Source organism: Varroa jacobsoni, unplaced genomic scaffold (genome assembly GCF_002532875.2).
Source record: "Varroa jacobsoni isolate VJ856 unplaced genomic scaffold, vjacob_1.0 scaffold_338, whole genome shotgun sequence".
NCBI classification, from domain to species: Eukaryota; Metazoa; Arthropoda; class Arachnida; order Mesostigmata; family Varroidae; genus Varroa; species Varroa jacobsoni.
The window spans coordinates 457,486-479,476 of NW_019213240.1; the positions used below are offsets into that span (position 1 = coordinate 457,486).

General features: G+C 39.1%; 1 protein-coding gene and 3 long non-coding RNA genes across 7 annotated transcripts; 2 read left to right on the top strand and 2 right to left on the bottom strand.

Moving 5' to 3' along the window:
* The first annotated feature begins 680 nt into the window (after positions 1-680).
* On the top strand, positions 681-13,166 carry LOC111259489 (uncharacterized). Of its 3 annotated transcripts, none has more exons than XM_022831556.2 (8): positions 681-3,743; positions 5,462-5,583; positions 6,097-6,255; positions 6,668-6,766; positions 7,233-7,487; positions 7,733-7,814; positions 8,090-8,218; positions 8,645-13,166. In XM_022831556.2, the coding sequence occupies exons 2-8, from the start codon at positions 5,503-5,505 to the stop codon at positions 8,914-8,916; spliced, it is 1,077 nt and encodes a 358-aa protein (XP_022687291.1). In that variant the 5' UTR covers positions 681-3,743; positions 5,462-5,502; the 3' UTR covers positions 8,917-13,166. The 3 variants fall into 3 exon arrangements, with proteins under 3 accessions (XP_022687291.1, XP_022687292.1, XP_022687293.1); XM_022831557.2 differs by having other exon boundaries at positions 682-3,743; positions 6,100-6,255; XM_022831558.2 differs by lacking the exon at positions 681-3,743 and having other exon boundaries at positions 5,483-5,583; positions 8,660-13,166.
* LOC111259495 (uncharacterized) lies at positions 5,146-19,786 on the bottom strand. Its single transcript, XR_002679665.1, has 2 exons — positions 19,686-19,786; positions 5,146-5,519 (listed from the first exon to the last, which is right to left on the bottom strand). It is a non-coding gene; the product is annotated as an uncharacterized LOC111259495 (long non-coding RNA).
* On the bottom strand, positions 6,632-7,274 carry LOC111259494 (uncharacterized). Its single transcript, XR_002679664.2, has 2 exons — positions 7,176-7,274; positions 6,632-6,760 (listed from the first exon to the last, which is right to left on the bottom strand). It is a non-coding gene; the product is annotated as an uncharacterized LOC111259494 (long non-coding RNA).
* On the top strand, positions 18,220-21,972 carry LOC111259491 (uncharacterized). 2 transcript variants are annotated; one of them, XR_015310617.1, is made up of 4 exons: positions 18,220-18,485; positions 19,375-19,517; positions 19,793-19,960; positions 21,257-21,972. It is a non-coding gene; the product is annotated as an uncharacterized LOC111259491 (long non-coding RNA). The 2 variants fall into 2 exon arrangements; XR_002679661.2 differs by having other exon boundaries at positions 18,221-18,485; positions 19,793-21,972.
* Positions 21,973-21,991: the final 19 nt, after the last annotated feature.

The following is a 21,991-nucleotide window of genomic DNA, read 5'->3' on the forward strand; positions in this document are numbered from 1 at the left end:
TTGAGAGGTGGAGTAGAAAAGCTTATTAATGAACTCACTTAAATGAGCTTCTAGACGTAGCATCCAGATCTCTACTGAAGCGAATTCAATGTCGAGAGATAAACCGGGCAGACTAGTATCGTTAAATTATTATTAGCATTTCTATGTTTTGATATAGTTAATAGGCTCGTATTTCTTTTTCATAATAGGCTTGTATTTCTGGAAATTTGTGATAGGTCGCTTCTTCAGGCACGTATGCTTCTCCTCTAAGAACGCGGTTTAGTGTCCATTTCACGAGGAAGGTACGTAAACGTTTTTATTTTGAATGTGGCTCATTTAAAATCTTCTTATTGTCTATCGATACTTTTAATTTTTAATTACTAATTAAGTTTTATTCTTATAGTTTAAGTTATACTATTGGAAGAATATAGTAAAATATGTCTAGTGTACTCAAAATGTTTATACCTTAAAAAGCGACTTGCTGCAGAGAACTTTCTGAATGAATAAGTGTACGAGGCATGTGACGCAATTAAAAACTTACAAAAAAAAGTTTTCGATGCACTCTCGAACCTAATGCAAAAAAAAGCTTTGTCGAAAACTTCTAGTGCACGTATATTCCATGACGCTTGTATATGAATCTGTGCCTAATAACATGATGAAAAAAATCTGTTAACAAACGAATGTAACAGCTGATTTATTTACACTTCGCCAGATTGATAATGAATCGTAATACCAATGTACGTCATTTCTTTACGGAGATATCGGACGCGAGACCTTGATATTTAGCTTCGATCAGCTTTCGAGTGCGATCATAATTAACAATGATTTCGTTTAGTTTCGATAGGTTGAGAAGTTTTTAGCGTATTTACGACACTGTTGGGCGTGAAGTGAACAAGTATATACTTAAACTATGCTGGTTCAGGACCTCTGTTCTGGAAGAGGTTCTGGAAAGTTCGTCTCGGAGACAGTGAGAAGATTATCTTGACAACATCGTTTGACAACTTATAAAATATTAACTTTCCTATTGAATAAAGAGTTTTCATATTATTAATATTGATACGAAGAATTTGGCACAATTGCTTTGAAGGAATTCCAATGGGCCTAGAAAATCGTACGACCTCAAACTTTCGGCAGCCAAGATTATTTTAACAAGACATTTATATTCAACAACGTTTATTGACAACAAGCGTCCCAACAGTAAGATTTTTAACCTATTGACTATTGTCTATTGATTGGTAGTTCAACTATTGGTAACAGTGACTTTAAGAATTCCTCTGTTGAACTTTTTATTGACTTTTCTAATAAAGACTGGCGTAATGAAGATAAAAATTATAGGGTCCTCTGTAATAACTCTGCGTCCCGCAGCGTAAACAGACTGCGAACATGCACCACTAATCTTAATATATATATATATATATAGAATAATTCAGAACAACTTTCTTTTATTTCTACTTTTAGTTTAACATGTATCTTATGTATTTTGAATCTTGCACCCAAAAATTATAGATAAATAAAAGCTACTATTGTTACAGTTCAATACCAATTTAAATCTTATTACGACATATAATGATAAGACATACAGAAAAAAAATCCGGACACGATGGATGAATATCCACTTCATCGTTCTCTTGACATGATTCGCCTATTGACTAAAGCAAATTTTCCTACTGCTTTGCACGGTTGTCTGATCTATTTTCCTAATTTGAGTTTTCCCGCCTTTTCGTTCCCTCACCAGTTCGACCCCGATAGTGCACATGCAGACGCTATTTTGCTGCCTGATAGATACTGGTTGGGTTTGTTATTGCTCAATTTGTATTTGGCCGTATGGGTGTTTAACATGCTTGTGAGTAGAGTATATGCGTAACTTAGCGCGCATTGCTAACCTCTCTCTTTTGTCATAGGCGCTACCATTGCTGGTGCCATCACAGTCATTTGTTGTCGTCGTCGTCATCGTTACCTCTGTGCGCTCCGTATTGCTGATGGTGAAGCTAATCGTACGTTCAACGGTTTGCTACCAGCATTATACCAGTCGTACCCCCGCTACAGTTGTCATCGTGGTCCCCTATTTGTGCGGCCGCTAAAGCCGTCGACCTGCCTGTTTGCCTGCCTGTCTGTCTGTCCGCACGTCCATCCGCCCGTCCATCCGTTCTCACTTGTCTGTGTCTGGGTTTTTCTCAAGAGTGTCAATGTTTTGTTATTGACCAGTCACAACGGCAGCAACGACAGTGTTAACTGCGGTATAATCTCTAGCAACAGTGAAATCACATCGGAACAGCGGCCTGGGGGTGGACAAGCTTTGCCTGTGTTCATGCCATCTCACCAGCAAATCAAGACTGCACATTCTACTCGCACTCTACTCAATTGCGGGTGACTGGCTGCCTGCTGGTGCTGCGCCACTCTTGCGGTAACCGCTAGTGCCGTTCGATTGCTGCTGCTGTTGCTGCTGGTGGTATTTTTAATGTCTTCGGTTGATGTTGTTGTCCTTATTGTTGCTGTTGTTGTCCACCGTCCTGCTGCTGCTCATCTTTTTCATGTTGTGTTGTGCCGCACCGAGTCCTGTAACTGACCGTGCTGTCTGCCCTCACCTTTGCGGCTAGGTACTCGAAAATACATCGCGAACGGTTAGTTACTTTTGTTCAGGCTTCTGCTTACCACACGAGCTAGTTAACCGACAAACTTGCCGACCGTGGTCGTGCTGCCGCGGCGGGGACAACAACGGTAAAAGCAGCAGCAGCATCAAAAACAACAATAGTTACTCGTCACAGGAATGGTAATCATACGAAGGGTGCAGGGTACGATAGTAACGACTCCTGCACGGATAACACCCCACAGCGGGTAGCTAGTATCTGGACAGTGTTGATATCAGCAGTAGATCGTCGAATACTGCCATTCTACATGGTTGCAGCAGGAACCACTAGTAATCGGACTACGAGTTGCGATTACCAAAGGAATCGAATCGTTTCGGTCTGGAGAACCGTCAAGGGATATACCACACACTGTGGTAAATACGCCGGTTTCTTTGTGCATGCAAACCTCACCGCTGACTGGATCGTTCTGAGTCGCGACTGAACTGACCAGCATTGTCAGTCGGGTACCATGAATGTGTTCGAAGCGAAACTTTAGTCCGTCAACACCCAGGCTACTGAGTGAGATCCTTTGGTTCCATATCTGAATTAAGGGGATCAGCAAAATGGTGTCAACAGAACGCACAGTTAGCCAGAGATTGTGTAAGAGGAGAAATGACCGCGGCAATTCGAGCGATTAAGCGAGTTGAGGGAGAAAGTGGACTCTAGGGTGACCGTAATTTGAGTTATCCATTCTGAAAAAGCATGATTTAAAGTTTAAATCCCGTTCTCATTTGATCGCTGTGGCGTCCTGTTGGTGTTCAATTAAAGCTGTTTTGGCAGCACATGCCAGTTGGTCGTTCACCTGTATTTACGTTGTTGATCGTAGAATCTCTGCTGCATTTCTATCGCGGGCACATTTGCTCTGCTTTCACTGTGTCTGCGGCCACCGAACCATTACAGGTGTTGACTAACTTCGACACACAGCATGCAGATTGCGTTCTACGGCGACTGGTGAGTGGAACTTATGGTTATCAATCTGTAGCCCGTCTCAGTTTCGTATCTGTTTTCTGTCTAATGCGGTCGTTAACTACCTTGCGTAAGGATTGCCCAGCCGCGTGAGCAAAACTGAAGTCGCTTGGTAAATTTTTGTCGTCGTCGTGAATTCTGCAAGTCTAAGCCAACGTGTTGGTTGAATTGGTAAGTAAAAATTACATAAGAGAATTCGATAACAATAGCACCGACGAATCTTACGGGCTCGTGTTGCTATTGGAGTTTACCAAGGGCGCGAACTATCTCCGAAATAAAATTGCAGTGCTGATAGCAGTCCTGAAGACTATTTAATATTAAGGCATTGGTCAAAAATTTTCCCAGGAATAAACTAAATACTATTGGTTTTTGTAGTCGTGGGCTATCATAAGGCACGTGGCAAACTTCTCTCTAACAATTGCGGTGAACCGTTACGTCTTTACATGTTACAATAGAAAGAAAACAAGGTTTGGTTGTAGGCATGTAAATTATGTTACAAGAATACACAGAACTAGTGCTGGAAGTCCTGGTAGCAAGTAGCTCTCCTGTAATTTGTCGAATTGTAAATGTTAGTTTAGCCTGATTCTCCGAATCTGAATTGAAAGATGGTTATTAAACAACTATCCGTATGGCTAAATGAGTTTGCTGTATTGCCAGCAAAAAAATGTTGACTGTGGTTATGCTTGCATTGGCGCCGTGGTTTAACTGCTAGTCTAATATGTCATCATTTTGTAGAGCGCCTATCACTTTCATGTTTTGTGATTAATTCGAAGGTGCAAGCAATAATAGCCCATATGAGCTCCTAACATGGAGTCGTGGATACTCTTGGGAGGACACGCTGCAAAATCAGGAGGTATTATTCCGATCTAATTTTTTCAGCTCGTTTCAGCCTGTCGGGCGTTGAAACATGAAGCTATTATTTTCCAGTTTCTGTTTGCTCCACCATCAAATTCTGCATGTTCCTGGTAGATATCTTTTATAGTAGATGTATAACATCAATAGTTTTAATTTCTGGTATGTTCCCTTAGTGTTAAAAGAATTCAAGGTCGGAGAATACAAGTGCTATTTTCGAAAGTGCAATACGTTGTCCTCCTTTATAGAAGATTCTGACAACTGAGCAAATTTGTTACTAGATTGCTCCATCTTCCCTTGTTTTGACTATATCGGATGAATTAGCGAAAATTGAGCGAAGCAAAGAAGATGATTCCTTTGAGGGAAATTTGTGTAGAAATCTGGGCTTATTGTGGTTAGGATATTGCGACTATACATATTTAAAAAAAATATTAAACAAACTCACCTATAATAATAGAATAATAAATACAATATTGTTAGATCTAGTAGTGCGGTATCTGAAGCAATGCTTAATATCAGTACCAAATGTAATTATATTAGACCAGAGTATATGTATAATTACGCATTTTCAAAAAAACGTGTAAAGGAGTTTAAAAAAGTGTATTATATAAAAATGCTTAAAATGAAAAGTTAGTAGAAGAAACCACTACATAAAGGCAGTCTTAGCGAAACCGCTAGTCAAAGCAAAACGAGGACAGAAAGAAAAATGATAACAATGACATCGGATAGTTCTATATTGCTTCTGAGTGATCAATCATCTTTAGTGCAGTATCGTTCGTCTACACTTATACTTATCGTCTATACTTTCATATATACATCAATCAATGATTGAAATCTTTCTTAAGATTTCAACTATTACAATACGTGCGTTTGGATCATGAAACGATTGTAAAACTGTAATTCAGTATATACGCGATTTTTCAGGTATCTGGCTAATTTCTCTGCGGTTATCGACTGGTTGGCAGGTAGAAGGAGGCTACGAAAGAGAGCCCGGCTTACGTGACGGTTGTTTTTTGTACCTTCGCTTCGCTCCGCAGGTAGACACGGTTGAAAAGTGACCCACATTGAAGGTGTAGAAATGCGCGCGGCCGAACGCTGCCACGTGCGTGATTGCCCGGCACGAGAGTGGACGGCACAGACGCAGCAACAACAGCAACAGGTAAACAACACATTTCGTCATTTGTGACATCAGACTTCCGTGCCGATAACGACTTAAGCGGCAAGCTTTCTATTTTCGTTTCTTGGGAAGCAGAAATTGGCCTTCGGAATAAATTCGTTTCTAACATATATTGAGATTGATTTAAAGTAGGACAGCTAGAACATGCTATGATGATTGCTGCACTGAGCAAGCTTAATGTACTAGAGTACTAAAACTGTATTTATTTGCGTGGAAAAATTCGTTTTGGTATATAGACGCGAATGTGTCGATCTTTGGACAAGCTATTATGTAAGCTAATATGGTTCACTTTACTTACTACGCATTGTGTACTAACATACTCGCAAATTAGGCATCGAAAATTCGCCACTTGACAATTTTGTGTGCTTTTTTGCTTCCTGGGAACACGAACTGTTCATTCTTATCTAGGGATTCGAAGAAGTGTTTGGATTTGTAATTAATTGATAATAAAACTGCTTTTTTATAGTTGAATTCTGTTCGAAATCTGTTTCTAAGCAGGGAACTGGTGCGGATGGAACTGTAGTTCCATCGATGCCGATGGCCAACGGCGGAAATGTGGTCTTTCGTGTCCCGGGTGACATGCGCTTTTTAAATGTCGTTCTATCAGCCATTGCACGACGCTTTCGAAACCGGAAAAACAACTTCATGTGCAAGGTAGATGGAGGCGATAATGCCTGATCATATGGGGACATGCGCTATATGAATATGCTAACGTTCTGCCAACTAGCTGACCAGTCATTCATCACTGATTCATTTTGTCGAATAAGTTGCACGTGGCCTGCGTTTCTTCTCAGCGTCATTAGTGGTAACAAAAAAGAGACATCGATACAAATTTGGTGAAAGGTGTACGAAAAACTTCCTATACAAAAGAGAGAAAATTGTAGGCGGACGGATTTCCAGTTTACATTTATAGTTTTAATTTTAGTTTCTTCATCTCTTTCTTTATTGATACGATCAACTGCAACTAACGTGAAGATTTGAATAGAGATGTTAGTGATACGTTGATCTGAATATATTAGCAGACGGAAAGAAAACAGTCTAACGAATTTGTTGGTTTATTTTTCAGGCCCATTTTCTACCGGAAGACCTTCTGTTGACTGGGTCAGGTATTTCGTTGAGTAAACGAGCTGTTCCGTGTTTTCAGGTTCCGCGAAAGACCCTTAAGGTAAATAGAGGAAGCATACTTTGATGTAATTTTTGTTGAAGACGTCCATTGAAATTAGAACCATCTTATTTGTACACCATAACAGTAACGGAGATATTCTCGTTCAACTCTGACTCTATCTGATGGTAATATCTATATAAACGTAGTATACACGTGGTGGTCTATGTTTGAGGGCGCACATTGATGCCCTTCACTACATGCTAGGAGCCAGTCGTCTGAAGTAATGCTTAACGGTTTAAGTTCCAGACGTACAACACGAAAGCACAATGTAACATTCCTACTAATAATACTGGTCAAATAACAAAGTTGGTTGTTCGGACACTTATGATTTAACTTAAGGTATTTGATGTAATTGATGTATAGTTTTGTTGTAATTGATGCTTAGTGTATTCTTGAAACAATTTTATACTTAAAGAGTTGGCGATTAGACATGAGAGTTTAATTCTGCTCGACGATTCTGTTACAGATGGTCGTTCGCAACGGTGTCAGCGCAAAGCATTCAGAAGTTGCGTGCGCATTATTGGAGAGGTCGAGGGGGACGACTTATTTGTTGGCTTCTCATGACTCTTCGTCCGATTCGGATGTTCCCTCGGGAGGAGACTGCTGCGGGACTGGGGGACTCGAATGTCATGGGAATGCTCCATCCGTTCCGCCGATTTGTCACCCCGGTTTACCACAATACCTCCATGCGTCGGCTATGCCTGAAGCGACTCTTACGCAGGCACGATCAAGTTTTTACTTACTTAAAAAAGACTAGTTTAAATTTTGTCTGGAATTAAGTTATTCAACAGTATAACGTGTGACATTGATGATAACATTCAAGATCTACATTCTTCTTGAAACTGTACTCGAGATGGTCTTGACATCAAAAGCACTTTGTGTGTCGAGGCCTAGGATTTTAGTTTGAGTCAAACAACCCCTAACTTTTATAATAAAGGTTTTTAAATAAATGTTTTTAACTTCTAGAGGCTACAATTCTCTGGCATTTGTCAGAACAAAGTAACAAGTGGCCTTAACGTGAAACGATCGTCCGCAAACTTCATTTCGCGTAAGTTCCGAACACCCTTTGGCGAAAGAACTTCTCCTTTTAGTTTTGTGCGATTTTCGTTACTGAGTGCTCTCAATGTCGCGGTATTTTCTTTGCTGCTCAAATGATTCTATATATACATATGTATGTCGAATAAAGAGGCTTGCAATTCAAATAGAATGGGTATAACAGTGAGGTTATAATCTTCCCAAGGAAGTCAATGTTACTCTATTTAAAAAAGCCTGTATTGCGCATAGTTGAGCAAAAAGGTAAAGTATTGACTATTGTCTAATCAGGTGATGACGGAATGGCCGGTGACAGTTTGGTGGACTACAAACGATTGAAGCTATCCGACTCGGATAGTCCTCCTAGTCAAGGACATGGTGACGTGGCAAGTGATGCATCCGGGGCTAATTCAAGAGCTGGTAAGTGGAGTCACTCGATTGAGAGATTCGAAGGTGTTCAATGATTGCGCGAAAGATCTTAACGACTCTTACATTAGTTATCGCAAATATGATGTTGCGTACATCCACAGTATAGACAACACTAATTATGATTTCGATGAACTGAATTGGGCAAAATTTCATTTAACCGACACCTCTTGTAACTTGCAGAATGTTAAAAAATATTTCGGAATGAAACGCTACGAAAACCAGAAGAGTATTTTCAATCTGACCGAAATCCTTTGGGCTGCATCCTTTGGAAAGTGAATATACAAAAGAAAAATATCATTTTAGACCTAACTTTCACGTATATATTTATATATGCATGTCAAATTTGTTTAATAAATCTTATTTAAGAAAAGGAATTTAATCATATCAATGAAATTTTATCTCACTCATTATGCCTAGGCCTTTTTTCCACAGATGAGGTTGCTGACGAAGGTGATGATATGGAGGATGAGTCAAAAGATATGGATGAACAGATTAGTGAAGAACGGCTGGATTCCTCATTAGACGTAGGCTCAGCAGCCGAGCCAGCTACACCGCCGTATCCGACATTACGTACGCTCAATTCGCCTCTTAAGGGACTTATAATCGGTCAGGAAACTAGTCCAGCCTTGACCACAGCTAATGCGACAGGTCCGACGTCTGCCAATCCAGCAACCACTCCACCTATCTAGTTCGGACTGATTATAGGTTTCATGAGCAATCTAGAATGTCAGAAATAACCATCAACCAAAAAAAACAACAAAAAATCACCAACAAAACAGTAGGGAACAAAACCGCGCGTCCAACTCGATATTATTAATATACGTAGAATCCGTCCCAAAACCATTGTCATTCGAAGGCTTTCATGTGAGAACCCACCGCACCCCCTGCCTATCTGTTGAGACCTAAAGGCTCAACGGATATAAGCATGATGACGGATGTAACAATAACAACAAAAACCATTTGCGGCAGCAACAACAAAATACTAACACAATTAGGCCAAAAGCATTTCTTTCACGCAACAACAATGCTGTAATAATAATTACAACTACGAAGGATATGATGATAGCGGTGAACGAAAACTATACAGAAAATCTATCGCTTCAAATGTAGGGCTCCATACCAGTACAGTCTCGGATGTCGGATATCGATAGCGTAAATTCATATGTTTGTCGAGCTTATCGTCGACCACGGCTTGACTCATGTTAAAACAAAAGGGCCGCGTTATGGCCTCGGGGTTCATTTGGGATGCCGTTTGATACTTTTTGGATCGAGTAGACGTTTCCAATAATTTAGCGCACGATGTTTATTCCGTCATCCCTTGTTCAGGAAGATCTGAATGGTGGGGTTATACCCCTTATAATGATGATAATGATTATACAATAATGTAGATGTATATTGCTGATGCTCGGTAATTGCAAGTAAAAAAGCACGTAGGGAGTTGCTCAGCTCCCAGGAAAAAGCGGGATATCCATGTAAGTATCAAACTGATGTAGAGAGAAATGAATATATGGAAAACAGATTATGCTGACCAATAAATCAGTTATCTGTGTAGGGGAAATATCATGAGATACGTTTATCGCAAACTGACGTTAATACAACATAAACCTTGTGAGTGTAAGAGTGACTATTGTGGGAGGTGAAGATGGCAGATGCAAACGTAGCAAATCGAAATTAACAGTATACTTTTTTAATTAGACCCGCCAGTCGTACGGGCTCTGTATGTGTAGCGAAATAATTTTGTGTCGCGGCAATTCACAATATCGACACGGGGTACTCGGTAAGTCATGTCCCCTAGTTGACAATAGCGTTAAACAACTCGTTACCACTATACATATCACAGCACAAGGGGTCAAAGCAACCGACAATTGACTTCTATTGAGAAAAACACGATCTTAATCATAAATCAATCACTCTCTGAAGAATATGATTTGCGCTTTTCATCCAAACCATTGATGGTGTTCAAGGGGGTCAGTGCTTAGCTGATGACAAAGTGGTTTGTAGAATAGGTTTAATGATACGAACAACGCTAGCGACGAACCCCAGTCAACGCGTCGGGTAGAACACTGCATTTGCTACCTATGCGTGAGTGAGTGCGTGCGTGTAAAGCTAACGCGATGTACCATAAAATAAAATCCAAATTTTTTTTGATTCTTCTATAAATCATTATGCAGTATAAATTTCGCAGTCGCATATTAAAGCCTCATTCATTAAGTAAAGAGTGAATATGGTAAAGCATGGAGGGCGTTTGTGCTGGTTCTTAAAACCGCTATAGACGAAACATCGTTTCATATCGACAATTCCGCGCACCTCTTAGCATTTGGGTTTGCATGTCTGGGTGGACCCGGTGACTATGATATAATGGTGATGATGATATTCTAGGCTTTCTATAGATGCTTCTGCTGGCGGTGCGCGTTCTTCATTTTTTTGTTCAGGTGTTACTATGTGTTTGTTTGTGCTGTTAAGATGAAACGTGATGAACTTGTAGATGGTGTATGGACGGTAGAAGAGTCAATCGTTGAGATCAAATATAGTAACCCTCTAATAAATGATAAGCATTAGTGCCGAAGCCTGAAGCTCGCTATTAAAGGGTCGTTACTACTTGCAAACAAGATAATCAGTATTGCAATTTAATTGGAGCAATACAACATACTCTATTGCAGTAGGCGAAGAAAAGATCGGAGGACATCAATTGAAGTAGACGAATTTATAGAGTAGGCCTCTATTATTATTATTAATTCTAATGAAACAAGACGGAATATGTGATGTCGAAGGGCGAGTCTTGTTAGTGATGATGTTAATCTTTGTGGTTACATAAACCATGAATATGTATTATGTAGGTGGCAATCCTTGAATGTGTTTAGTTTCATATTGTGAGTAAAATGTCATTATCTAAAGAATCTGGCCAGGCGCTGGGAAGAATCTAACGGAAAAAGCTGCACTGCGACCTTTTCGAAAATTCCAATTGGAACACGGAACGAAAAGCCTGTTCCAGAAATATGCGGTCAAGTTTTGCCTTTGCATATTCTTAGATGCTGGGTGCTGGCCGAGTTTTGCGAAAATATTCGTGTATTAAGGGTGATTTTGTCGGCAGACTTGAAACTACGAAAATATGAATGTGTTTGGATCTTCATTCAATTCAATGGGCATGCATTCTTAGATGTGGTTTTTTGGCAAACCAATACATCGATTATTTGCGCTCAATCTGCTACTAATTTACAATTTAATCATATATTCCGACAAGTTTTAATAGCGAAACCTACCTTTTCCCTACCTTAGTGGCTGCCATTGCTTAGAAAAACGTTTGTCCGTTGACCAGTGTAATGTCAGGTTGATATCCTAAGTTTGCAGAAATGAGTCTACTGATTTAAAGTATTTCATTAGTTGTTAACCTGCTTCAGGTGCGCGTCAGGTTACGTGAAGTTATACGGTGTAGAGTATAACCAATTTTGCTGTGCGGCCTATCAAATGAAGAGCATTTGCATCAGTTACTTTTTTTGGTGTAGCCCACCGTCACGTTGGCTTCTATTCTTAAGCAAGAGCCATGGAATATATCTTACACGTGAGTCTGCATACAAAAACTCGCATTTTACATTACAGTGTAAAGCATTCTTAATGACGGTGGATTGTCAGCTATTTCTCTCTTTGCCTGTACTTCTAGTCGTTTTCTATCGAAATGTCTGTGTCCTTGCATCAACTCGTACAGAGGAACAGATACAGCAGATACTGCATAATGCACAATAAGTCTGTGAATTACACAAATGTTGCCATGATTGTAGAGCGTGACGTGAACGAAAATACGCCTATCACGATGGTCATCATCATTACTAATGAACAAGTGGATGATACGCGGACTCCACTTATGGTCATGAGAATTATGCTTCATGTATAAGACGTCATATTCCCGGTGGTATATATGCTAGCGAGGAGGCAAAAAGACCTCAAACATGATAGGTGAGTGAAGAGTAGCGAAGCAGTCGAAGAATGGCGAGAACAACGACATCGAACGTGCTGCTGTGGTCGCGGAGATGTCCACATCTGATGACATGTGTGTTCTCGACGCTATAATGACCCTGAGTGAGACCAATAAAGTCAACAATGATAGAATAATGATAGAAATAGGATGAAAAACCTCAGAAAACGGTAAAGGCAACTAGGTACATGTGGGTACACTGAGAAGAAAATACAACGGAAAAAACTGTATATAAACAGGAAATGATTGCAAGACAAGAAGGCGAAGAAGAGTATAACACACGTTAACATTAAAGGAGAAGAGGTTGTAAGCTATTCTTCGGTAGAATATCGGAGTTTATCTGCCAATTCTCAGAGAGAGTTTTTGCGAAGTTGATATAGACGCATATAAATTCTTACTTAGATGCGCCTAGAGTTGACTTTTTTAACTTAACAAGTTTTTGTCCGAAACGTACTTTTAACAGTTCCAGGGCCACAATCTAATGGCCTTCAAAATGTTTGTCGATTATCTAACAACTTCTAAAAGATTATTAAGCAAAGTCAGTAACGGTGTGTGGGGTATAGCTACAGCTAGCGTATAAACATGGAAATGCTTTTTATATGAGCATTCGTTAGCGGCTATATAAACGTTGTCTGTGCGTTTGTGTCTACTGGACTTCGTATGAGGGGTTGCTAAGTAAGAATGGAAGACATGCAAAATTTGGAGCTAATTCAATTAACGGTCCGCTGGAATAGCGATTAACATACGCTAGAGTTGATCAGCAAATTCATCGATTTCGATCATGCGCTGTATTAGATGTGCTACTGCGCTGTGGACAGATAATGAATGGCTGGTGTAAAAGATATGAGTCAATACTACAATGGTATACTTAACAAACTAATTATGAGAATTATCGTACCTAGAGTAACAATACTATTAATGATTATTATAAAAACAATAAAAAAATAAGAGCCTATATTTTGTCTGGTATCACCAATGTTTTTCCTGTTCGTGCACGGGAATTGAGTGAAATGAGAGAGAATTTAGTTCCAATATTTATTTCAAATTAATCCTACTCAATAGTTATTGGCTATGGGTAATAGTATTTGTGCTAGGTTGTTTATAGAATACTTACGCTTACTCAGACGAACATTCATTAATTCGTCTGGGTAAACGTTGGTAAAACTTTGTTGCAGTGCAAATTTAGTATATTAGCTTGTGAAAATGGCCATGTTTCGTTAAAATCTGATTTTGCAAAATATAGTAACCCTTTGTTGTTGCAAACTAATTTGAGAAAGATATTTCTTAATAGGATCTAGTTTTATAAGGGATGTGATACCTTAACAATGAAAATGTCGCACCGAGAATGATGCAGCCAGTAAGCCATTTATGTAATTCTTATAGTTAACAGTGACACTTAAAACTTTGAAAAACACATACCACTATAATACTACACTATAATAATATAATACTATAAGTATATATATAGTATAATAGTATTACTGCTTACATGATGATTAAAAATAATTGACTTCAGTTTGCTTTCTATGTAAAAAAAATAGTTACTAAAATGTACATAAGGTTCAGATTTACACTTAGTTGGCACATAAACTAATATTTGCGTTGTATTTTAGCGAAAGCTTTTAATTTAAAGTAAAAATTCTTGTGTCTTTACACTTCGTATTTTGTGGCTCCATCAAACGTAAATAGCTTCGTAAAAAACATAAATAGAATGATTCTTGTACTGTTTATTGTTATCAGTTGAGAGTATATGTTCGCGGACATATTAGTGATTATATGCTTTTTCTTTTAAAAGCTGCACTGGGTCTAAGCAGAACGAAGTGCTATGTAGTGACGTTTATATTTTGTTCACTCACAAACTTTGTAATAATTTAACCTTCATCAGAATATCGTAAGGCTTTACAACTGATTCTTGTATCTTGTTTCAATCTCTTATTTCGTCCCTTGAAAATTGTAACTTTTTTACTAATCCATATAAACTAGCGAAATCGAACAACACGAAAGTCTGTTACCGTAGTGAATCCGATTGCTTGTCACGAGTGTGAAGCAATTTTGACGTCAGTTCTCTTTAAAAAAATCTAGAAAGTAGTTTACATACTAGGTTATGAAACTTCGCTATCCCCACCAGCTTTTGTTTTGTATTTAATTCCGCTTGAGCATAAGCGGTTAAAGATTTGCATGACACAAAATTCCGTGACGACGCCAAGGCAGTTTCATATTACTGCACAAAAAACGGCGCGTGGACCTTATATTATTGTGATGAAAAATCCACCGTTTATTCTTCTAGAGTTTAGGCGTATTAGGGCGTAGGGAAAATAGTGCTAAGCCATTCCCCTAGAAATGTTTGGTAATATGCCTCAATGGTAGTGGAACCACAACAACCCTTAACTATCTAATAAAAGAAAGTCGGCGATAAAAAACCGCTGACTTTTTGATACGAATCTCGCAGTTGTTTTCGGTCTGGGATGATCGTTCAAAACGATACTTGAATGACTGTGCCTTTTTTTTGCGTGTCATACCCTTAAAGCAACGTCTCGTCGTCTGTATTGACAAGCTTGAGCAAACTTGACTTCTTGAGTACGTTAAGATTTTCCTAATAAGTTCATGGATGTGATTTTGTTTGATATTTTGTACTTAGGCGGAATTCTTGCAGTGAGTCACTACGCCTTTAAAATCATCTATCAGAATGGTCCAGCGTGGCTTGTGTGGAAAATCTCACTCATTTTCAGGTTTCTTGGGGGTAATTTGCTAGATTCCACGTTTCATCTTTATTTGCTGTGATAAATTGGGCAATACGAGGACTGTTTTTAAAACTTAACGGGTTGGGAAATTGTTGCATACTCCCACACTCAGTGCTGACTCATAGCCTGGTCCCTAAAAGCCTTTTGCAACGTTCGCACCAGTTTTGAGCGCTGTTTCGTTTTTAATACCGAAAGAAATCACGTACTTTTTATTTTTGTGGTACTGGATTTGCATTTTCCAAGGAAATAAAGCACAGCTACAAGTTACTTCCAAGCGCTTGCTGTACTTTCTAATAGTTTGAGACTTGGCGTGCAGATAGTAGGCAGGCAGATCAGTGTCCCGCCGTAATCCTGGTCAGGGTCCGGCCTTCAATCTACAATCGCCAATGACTATCAATACTTTTTTGAAATCGTTGTATTTATAATGCATTAATTGATTATGAGTAACACGGTTAGAAATATAATACGGGCTAGGAATGGCTTTAGAACGTATGCTTTACCGATGACATGGTTGAGGTAAAATAATAAGTTGAATGCACTAAGAAAAAGAACCGTCGCTTCGCGTTCAGCTTAATCGCCGCCATAAAACTTGCCTAGTTCTTCAGAGCACAAGATGTGCTATTGGTATTTGGTGATGATTTTGAGTATTCTAAAGAAAACTTGTCTTTGCGAAGCACAGTACAGGCATCCTAATAACTACCACTGCCTTTTCTCGCACTGATGGTTGTTCTCAAGTATGCTTCTGGGTAACAGCGACAACAACTGAACCACGTAATTAACTTATCTGAAACTATATGTTCAAACTACTCATCATTAGCAATATATTTTGTTGGTAACTATTCACATCAAGTGTTTGGATCTCTACAACTGTCCGCTAATCAAGTGCCGTCATAAAACAATAAGTTTCGAGGCAAAGATGCTGTTTAGTATTGAAAACAAATATTATTTAAGTTCTCGCTTCTGGAAGGTGAATATGGTGGTAAAATCCATCGAGCATAAATGTGCTGGCGAAATGCAAGACGGGTTTCAGCGCAACAACAATTCGTTACTGGCGCAATGATTTTAAGAATTGAAATTGCGATCAGTAACGTTAAAATAGAGAACATGCTGCTACGATCACAGAGGCATTTAGTCAAAATATGACACAGAAAACGTGCTCTCTTTGTCGGTTCAGTATGAAATTCGTTGAAGCACGTGCTATCCAATAACAACGAAAATGCTCAGGATGATGATTTCTCATGAACCCAGCCCAAAGCATATAAAATTACGTGTGATGTACTAAAACGACAATTCGGGCAACTATCACCAACAAACATTTAATTAAACAAAATTTTGGTTTGACTGCTTGTTCGCTGAAGCTTCCTTAGCCAAACTTTTCATCACTCAGCCTTGATTTTCGACACTGACTAGTATCTCTGCCTCTAAACTCAATATTCTTTAAAAGCACTCAATCAGCTTATGAGTCATAGATAGAATTTAACGTACTAAAATGTGAAAAAAGGCTTAATGGTGTTTATAAAATGTAGTCTGCTAGACATGCATAGTTTCGAAATAGTCCAATTCTCTTAGCTTCTGATAAGCTCATAGATGCCGAACTAACTAAACCATGATAATCAACTTTTATTTTTGTGAATATTAATCCTTCATAACATGGCTCGTTTGAAGATCCTTTGCACCTTTAATTACGATTTTTTCGTACAACCGCCGGCTTTCAACGGTGCTATTTAAAAAACGCTACGGATTACTGTCGAACCTAGGCCTATCTCATATTATTGATTCTTAGAACCATATTCCGGGCTTTTAGGTCGCGTCCGACAATGATAATTCTATCGATAGGTTTTTAGCGACGTCGCGAAGCCCAACTTCAACCGAAGCCCAATACACAGATGTAGAATAGGCATCTTTTGGCTATATTTAAGCCTGAGTCAAACCAGTTGCATCCATTCAAGAGCTTGTTTACTGACGTAAGCACGTCGCTATGCGTACCTGCTGTGTGTTTCGGGGACCATTTTTCTAACGTGATCGTATCTCGTTTCGCTCGTGGGGAAAATCCTTTTGTTTACTGTTGATATAAATATTTGCTTTCCTTACGGAAGGTATTGGCACTTAGCTTCTAGTGTGTACTCTATTCCGGGGTTCGAAAAAGACTTGCTAATTAGAGCCATTATATTTTTTGAAATTTATTATAATGTTTTCTATTTTTGCTTAAAAATTGTTAGGTTTCAGACATTTCTCTCACAAAAATCCATCGATAACGTCGCTCAGACTATTCATCTGAGCAGCAAAATAAAAACTTAATTGTATTTTTTAGATCCTTTTTTCGTCTTTTTTAGACTTTCTTTCGTCACTTAAATTTTGATAGCGTCGGAATTTTATTCAAAATGAGTCTAATTTGCTTTACGCCTTCTGCTCATGTAGTCAACATAATCAGGGATGCAAACCAACATGCGCATATGAACATATTTAACACAATCGTTACCGCATTTTCCTGTTGAACCATTCGAAAAGATGGTTGTTTTTGGTCAACGAGTGGTCGATATAGGTTAACCACCGTCTTGGACGCCTACGTTCATTTCATCACTCGTTGTTTGCGATGCTGTCAAGCTAACTCATGCAGATGTTTTGTTAGTTGACATTTTTACAAGGGCGTAGCTAGTAAATGGCCACAAACATTTTTTGCGTTTCGGCTGCCGCAACTTGTCAAGGTAAAGGCGGCTAGGCAGGTATAAATCACTGGCGAACTACCCTCTTCGTCGGCATGTTTCAAGCCAGTCGGCAAGGAGGAAACAGCTCATGGTAAGCACCAACAACGTTGTGCCAAGTGGATTTGACATTTACCGGATTTGACATTGAACAACAAAAATCTCACTGAGGAATGTCACCGGTGGTCGGAACGGCGACAGTTTGCTGCCGCCATTTTGCCGACGATGAAAGATACAAGACATTTCTTTCTCAGTGTTCGTCAATCTGCTGTCTCAGGTGATAGCGAATGTTTTCGATAAGCAACACGCAAATTGGCGTATATGATATGCAAAAGATCATGTCACGATAAATTATGAGCGGATCGTCTGCTACTGTCCAGCTTTGTAGCTAGTTCACGCTTCGTGAGGTTGAAATGAATTCGCTCAGTTGAGGAGTGGGTACCGCGACTAGGGTAGGTAACAAGATAAATCTTTGGACTTACCCGTTTTTGGTCGCGCAACTAATCGGTGAGGCTCCGGGAGAAAGAGCTGATGGGAAGGGGGGATCTATACTATTATGCTAACAAATTTGCGCGGAATGCCATGGACATGAATATGTCGCGCAGCAACAGAGTCACACAGAAGTTTGAACGATATCTGGTCAGGTGATCAGATTGACGCCAATGGCGCGGATTTACAAAGAACAACCTCTTGATAAAAGCGACAAATTTCCTACTTTGCTTAGTAGACTTCTAAATATTGAGTAAAAACAACTGGAGTATTGAAAACTGGGCATAAACGGTGAATTGAGCACGTTTCAGTAAAAGCTCAGTAAATTTCTTTGTGCAAGACGACAAGCCCAGACGGTGAGTTTCTTAATCCAACGATTTGTGATCATTATGTGTCAACTTTAGGCTTCTGACAATCATTTAGCAAAGCAATCATTTTGAATGCAGCACCTGCCGCCCGCTAGAGAAACTAATATTTTTCATTTTCCGCTAATTTGATTGATTTTTCACCCATGCATATTGAATAGAATTTATTTTGATAAGAGACAGACCGGGATATCTGAAGTTATATGGCGCCAACTAAATATCATTTGATAATAGTAAGAAAAGTAAACCGAATAGTGACATGAAAAGTACGCGTGATTAGCGGCCAGCTCAAGCAGTGCTATCTTAATTCAAACTAAATTCAGCTTTGTTTGAATGTATCACTATTTTACGGGTCAAGCTCTTCAGATTGCGTGACGGTGCAGATCTGCGAAATTATCATACGTGCAACACGTAACCGTACTGTTAATCAATGCTCTATTGTATTGTACTGGAAATTTGCAAAATTATAACGAGCTCCTGTCCGCAACAAACACGTTTATTTCCTGAATACAAATGCGTCCTATTCCTGCTGTTGAAGACCTAACGAGCGGTTCAGTTGATGTCAATGCGAAAACACCACGGGCTGTTAATCAAATCTGAGGTTCGATATTATTCTCTTTAACACTGAGGACTGTTTGAAGTTGTGCTATTGTTTTGTCATGTGTACCGCTTAACTACACCTAGAAAAGGCCAATATGCCTTGTTGCAGGTCAGTTATAAACAATCAAGCGCTGATAATAATTATCTGCACTAGTACTGGAATCCGACTCGCCTGCGTCCTAAATCACACCTGTCTAAAACCTGCTATACGCCTACCTGACGCATTAATGATGACCCAAGCTATATAACGAGGACACTTATTGATTGTCGAAAATTGCAGAAAACACCCTGACAATGACGCGTCTAAATTACAAATGTGCTCTCCGTTGTTTTCTGGTCCTAACGATGATCGCTATCGTAATCAGCAACGCTGAACACTCCCGCACGCGCCGTCAAGCATTTTGCGCCGGCTATGGCCAAAGAGTATGTAATACTGCCTACTTATGCATGAATGTTGTGTTCTCATTGCTAACCCGCTATAGTAAAAGCTGGAGCAAACCGAGTAGACTAGTAACTGATTTGAGAACTGTAGCACGTTGAAGCAGTTGTGATCGGCTTCAGTGATTTCATTCAGTAAATTTGTCAGCTTACCCATTTTGGTAAAAGGGCGACGATAACACTTTTCCTCAGACATTCGTTCTTGCACGACGAGACTAAACGCAGGATATCTGATATGCACGTTTTGGCCTTTTTTTTAGTGCAATCCTTCCGACGCAATGTTCTGCTGCAGTCATATGGTCTGCACCGAATACAAGTGTGGCTCTCTGAACTCCCGCTCTGCGCCAAATATCTTCGTTGCAAATTCTGACGACAGCCGAAAATTCAAACCTTCACGGATCAAAAGCGCGGAAGGACGTTAGACTAATGCACGTTACCTAAGTGGGCTTGTTTACACACACGACCGTATAACACATGATTATCGCTAAGCATCGCTAGAGAGACCAAGCCTTACAGGGAGACAATGCATTTAAACACAATCCAATCAGTCAGCTCAGGAGTAGAACTATATAGCTCATTTTTTTCTATGGCTGAAGCCTATGGTTCCTTGGTATCGTCGAAGCTGCTAAACGAGTGTTGAAAATTCACTCTGTATTTTTTAAAATCTAGTCTGTGCTATTGTGATCGTATGCTGAATAACTCATCCGGCGTCGCTGTTATTAGCAGATTTTTATGCTCATAAAAAACATATGTTGCATACACAGTTCAAATAGCTTCGTTGTCTGACAGTATCAGTAAAGATTGTTTAAGAACCTAACCCACCTTCTTCATTCACCTATCTTCCTCATTTTGGACTGAGTATTGGTTAGTAAACGAATCTGTTCTTTATTCTACGAATATTCGCTCTTCGGGAAGGAAATGATACAAAGTCAGCAGAACGACAACAGAATTCACGATTTCTGGCTATGACCAGAGGAAAGCTATCAAACCAACTAAGTAATGGAAATAGACGTGCATTTTATATTCTCTATCTAATGCGCTCCACCCTAAGCTACTCTAAATTCAGGTATTGAGGAATATCTGGTGTGTCTTCTAGTCGACACGGCGGAGTAGCCGTGCTAAAGTGTATCCTTTGATAATTCTATCTATCTCTTCTTATTGACAGCTTATAAGAGCTTGATTGACATCGGATGTTGAAATAATCCACAGCGCAATATGTAAGATATTAGCCTAGGGTTTGTTTAAAATTGCTTTGCGTTTGTTAAAATTGCTAAATTTATTGTTGGGCATATTACGCCTTCTACTAAGCACGATGTGTTATTTCTGGTTCAGGATTTGTTTTGGTCATTTTACATAAAATACACAGTAAAATCTCATGGAAAAACAAATTTATCTTGATTTTCCTAACAGTTGTTCTACATGACCAAAACAAACGAGGCGACTAAAGAAACATTCATGTTAGAATAAAAAGTCAGGTAAGTGGTGAATGTCCTCTGACAATCACTGCGTTTTGTGGTATCATTTTTCAACTTAACCTGCCAAACTCTTAAGTAAGCTTGATCTACGTACAAAAAAAAAATACTGATTCGTTTGAATAAATTAGCATTTCTAGCTTACAGATGATTTAAATGTGGTTTAATTTGTGTTAAAGTTTTCGTTAAATGAAGAATAAAGTTCCACGACTTATTCATCCTCAATTAACTTCAGTTACTTTTTACTCGCAGGTATCGTAAATAGTGCGGCAATTTCCCCTTCATTTCAAAAAAATCAACGCCAAACTTCGCGCTTGTCAACGAAGAAGTCGAGTGCGGTCTTAGTTTTCATGTCCTGTTTCGACTTGACGACGGCCATAAAAGCAAATTTCTAAGTGTTTGAAAAAAAAACCAAAACGACAGGTATAGTTACCGCAATCATTGGAGAACGATTAGATTTTTTAACTTCCGCGAAATAAGCAATAGGCGGTATTATATATATATATATATATATGTGTATATATATATAAACATGACGAATAGCCCTAGTAAATGTATATCTTTAATGGAAAGTCATTATCGGCAAAAATTTTGTGTCGACTCGTCCGCTGATGTTTACATGTTCGGGAATATTCTGTCGATGTTCATGGATCGATTTCTCTATACACAAGAGATAGAAAATAACAAGAAGTTTAGGCGACGGCACGAAAAGATATAGCTGTTATTACGTTTTGTCGCCGCGCTTTTGATATCAACCTTGAAATTTTCGCGGTTGACATTTCGTGGATCTGATTTGTGTGTCAGCGTTACCTGTTTTCACCAACATTCCATTGAAGTTATCATACCGCGAAAGCGAACACAAAATAAGCTCCAATCGTATTACTATGTTGATATATTGTATTGATATCCGTCATACTGTCATTGCAGCCACAGGTTATAATAAAAATTGTGTCACCAAAACATTGTGATATGATTATTTTTACTGCT

What these genes read in the sequence shown, in the direction of transcription:
- LOC111259489 (XM_022831556.2), top strand. Translation starts at nt 5,503, where the DNA reads ATGCGCGCGGCCGAACGCTGCCACGTGCGTGATTGCCCGGCACGAGAG. An exon ending in GTCCGCAAACTTCATTTCGC is followed by an intron (nt 7,815 to 8,089) that starts GTAAGTTCCGAA and finishes TTGTCTAATCAG; the next exon opens with GTGATGACGGAATGGCCGGT. An exon ending in CGGGGCTAATTCAAGAGCTG is followed by an intron (nt 8,219 to 8,644) that starts GTAAGTGGAGTC and finishes CATTATGCCTAG; the next exon opens with GCCTTTTTTCCACAGATGAG.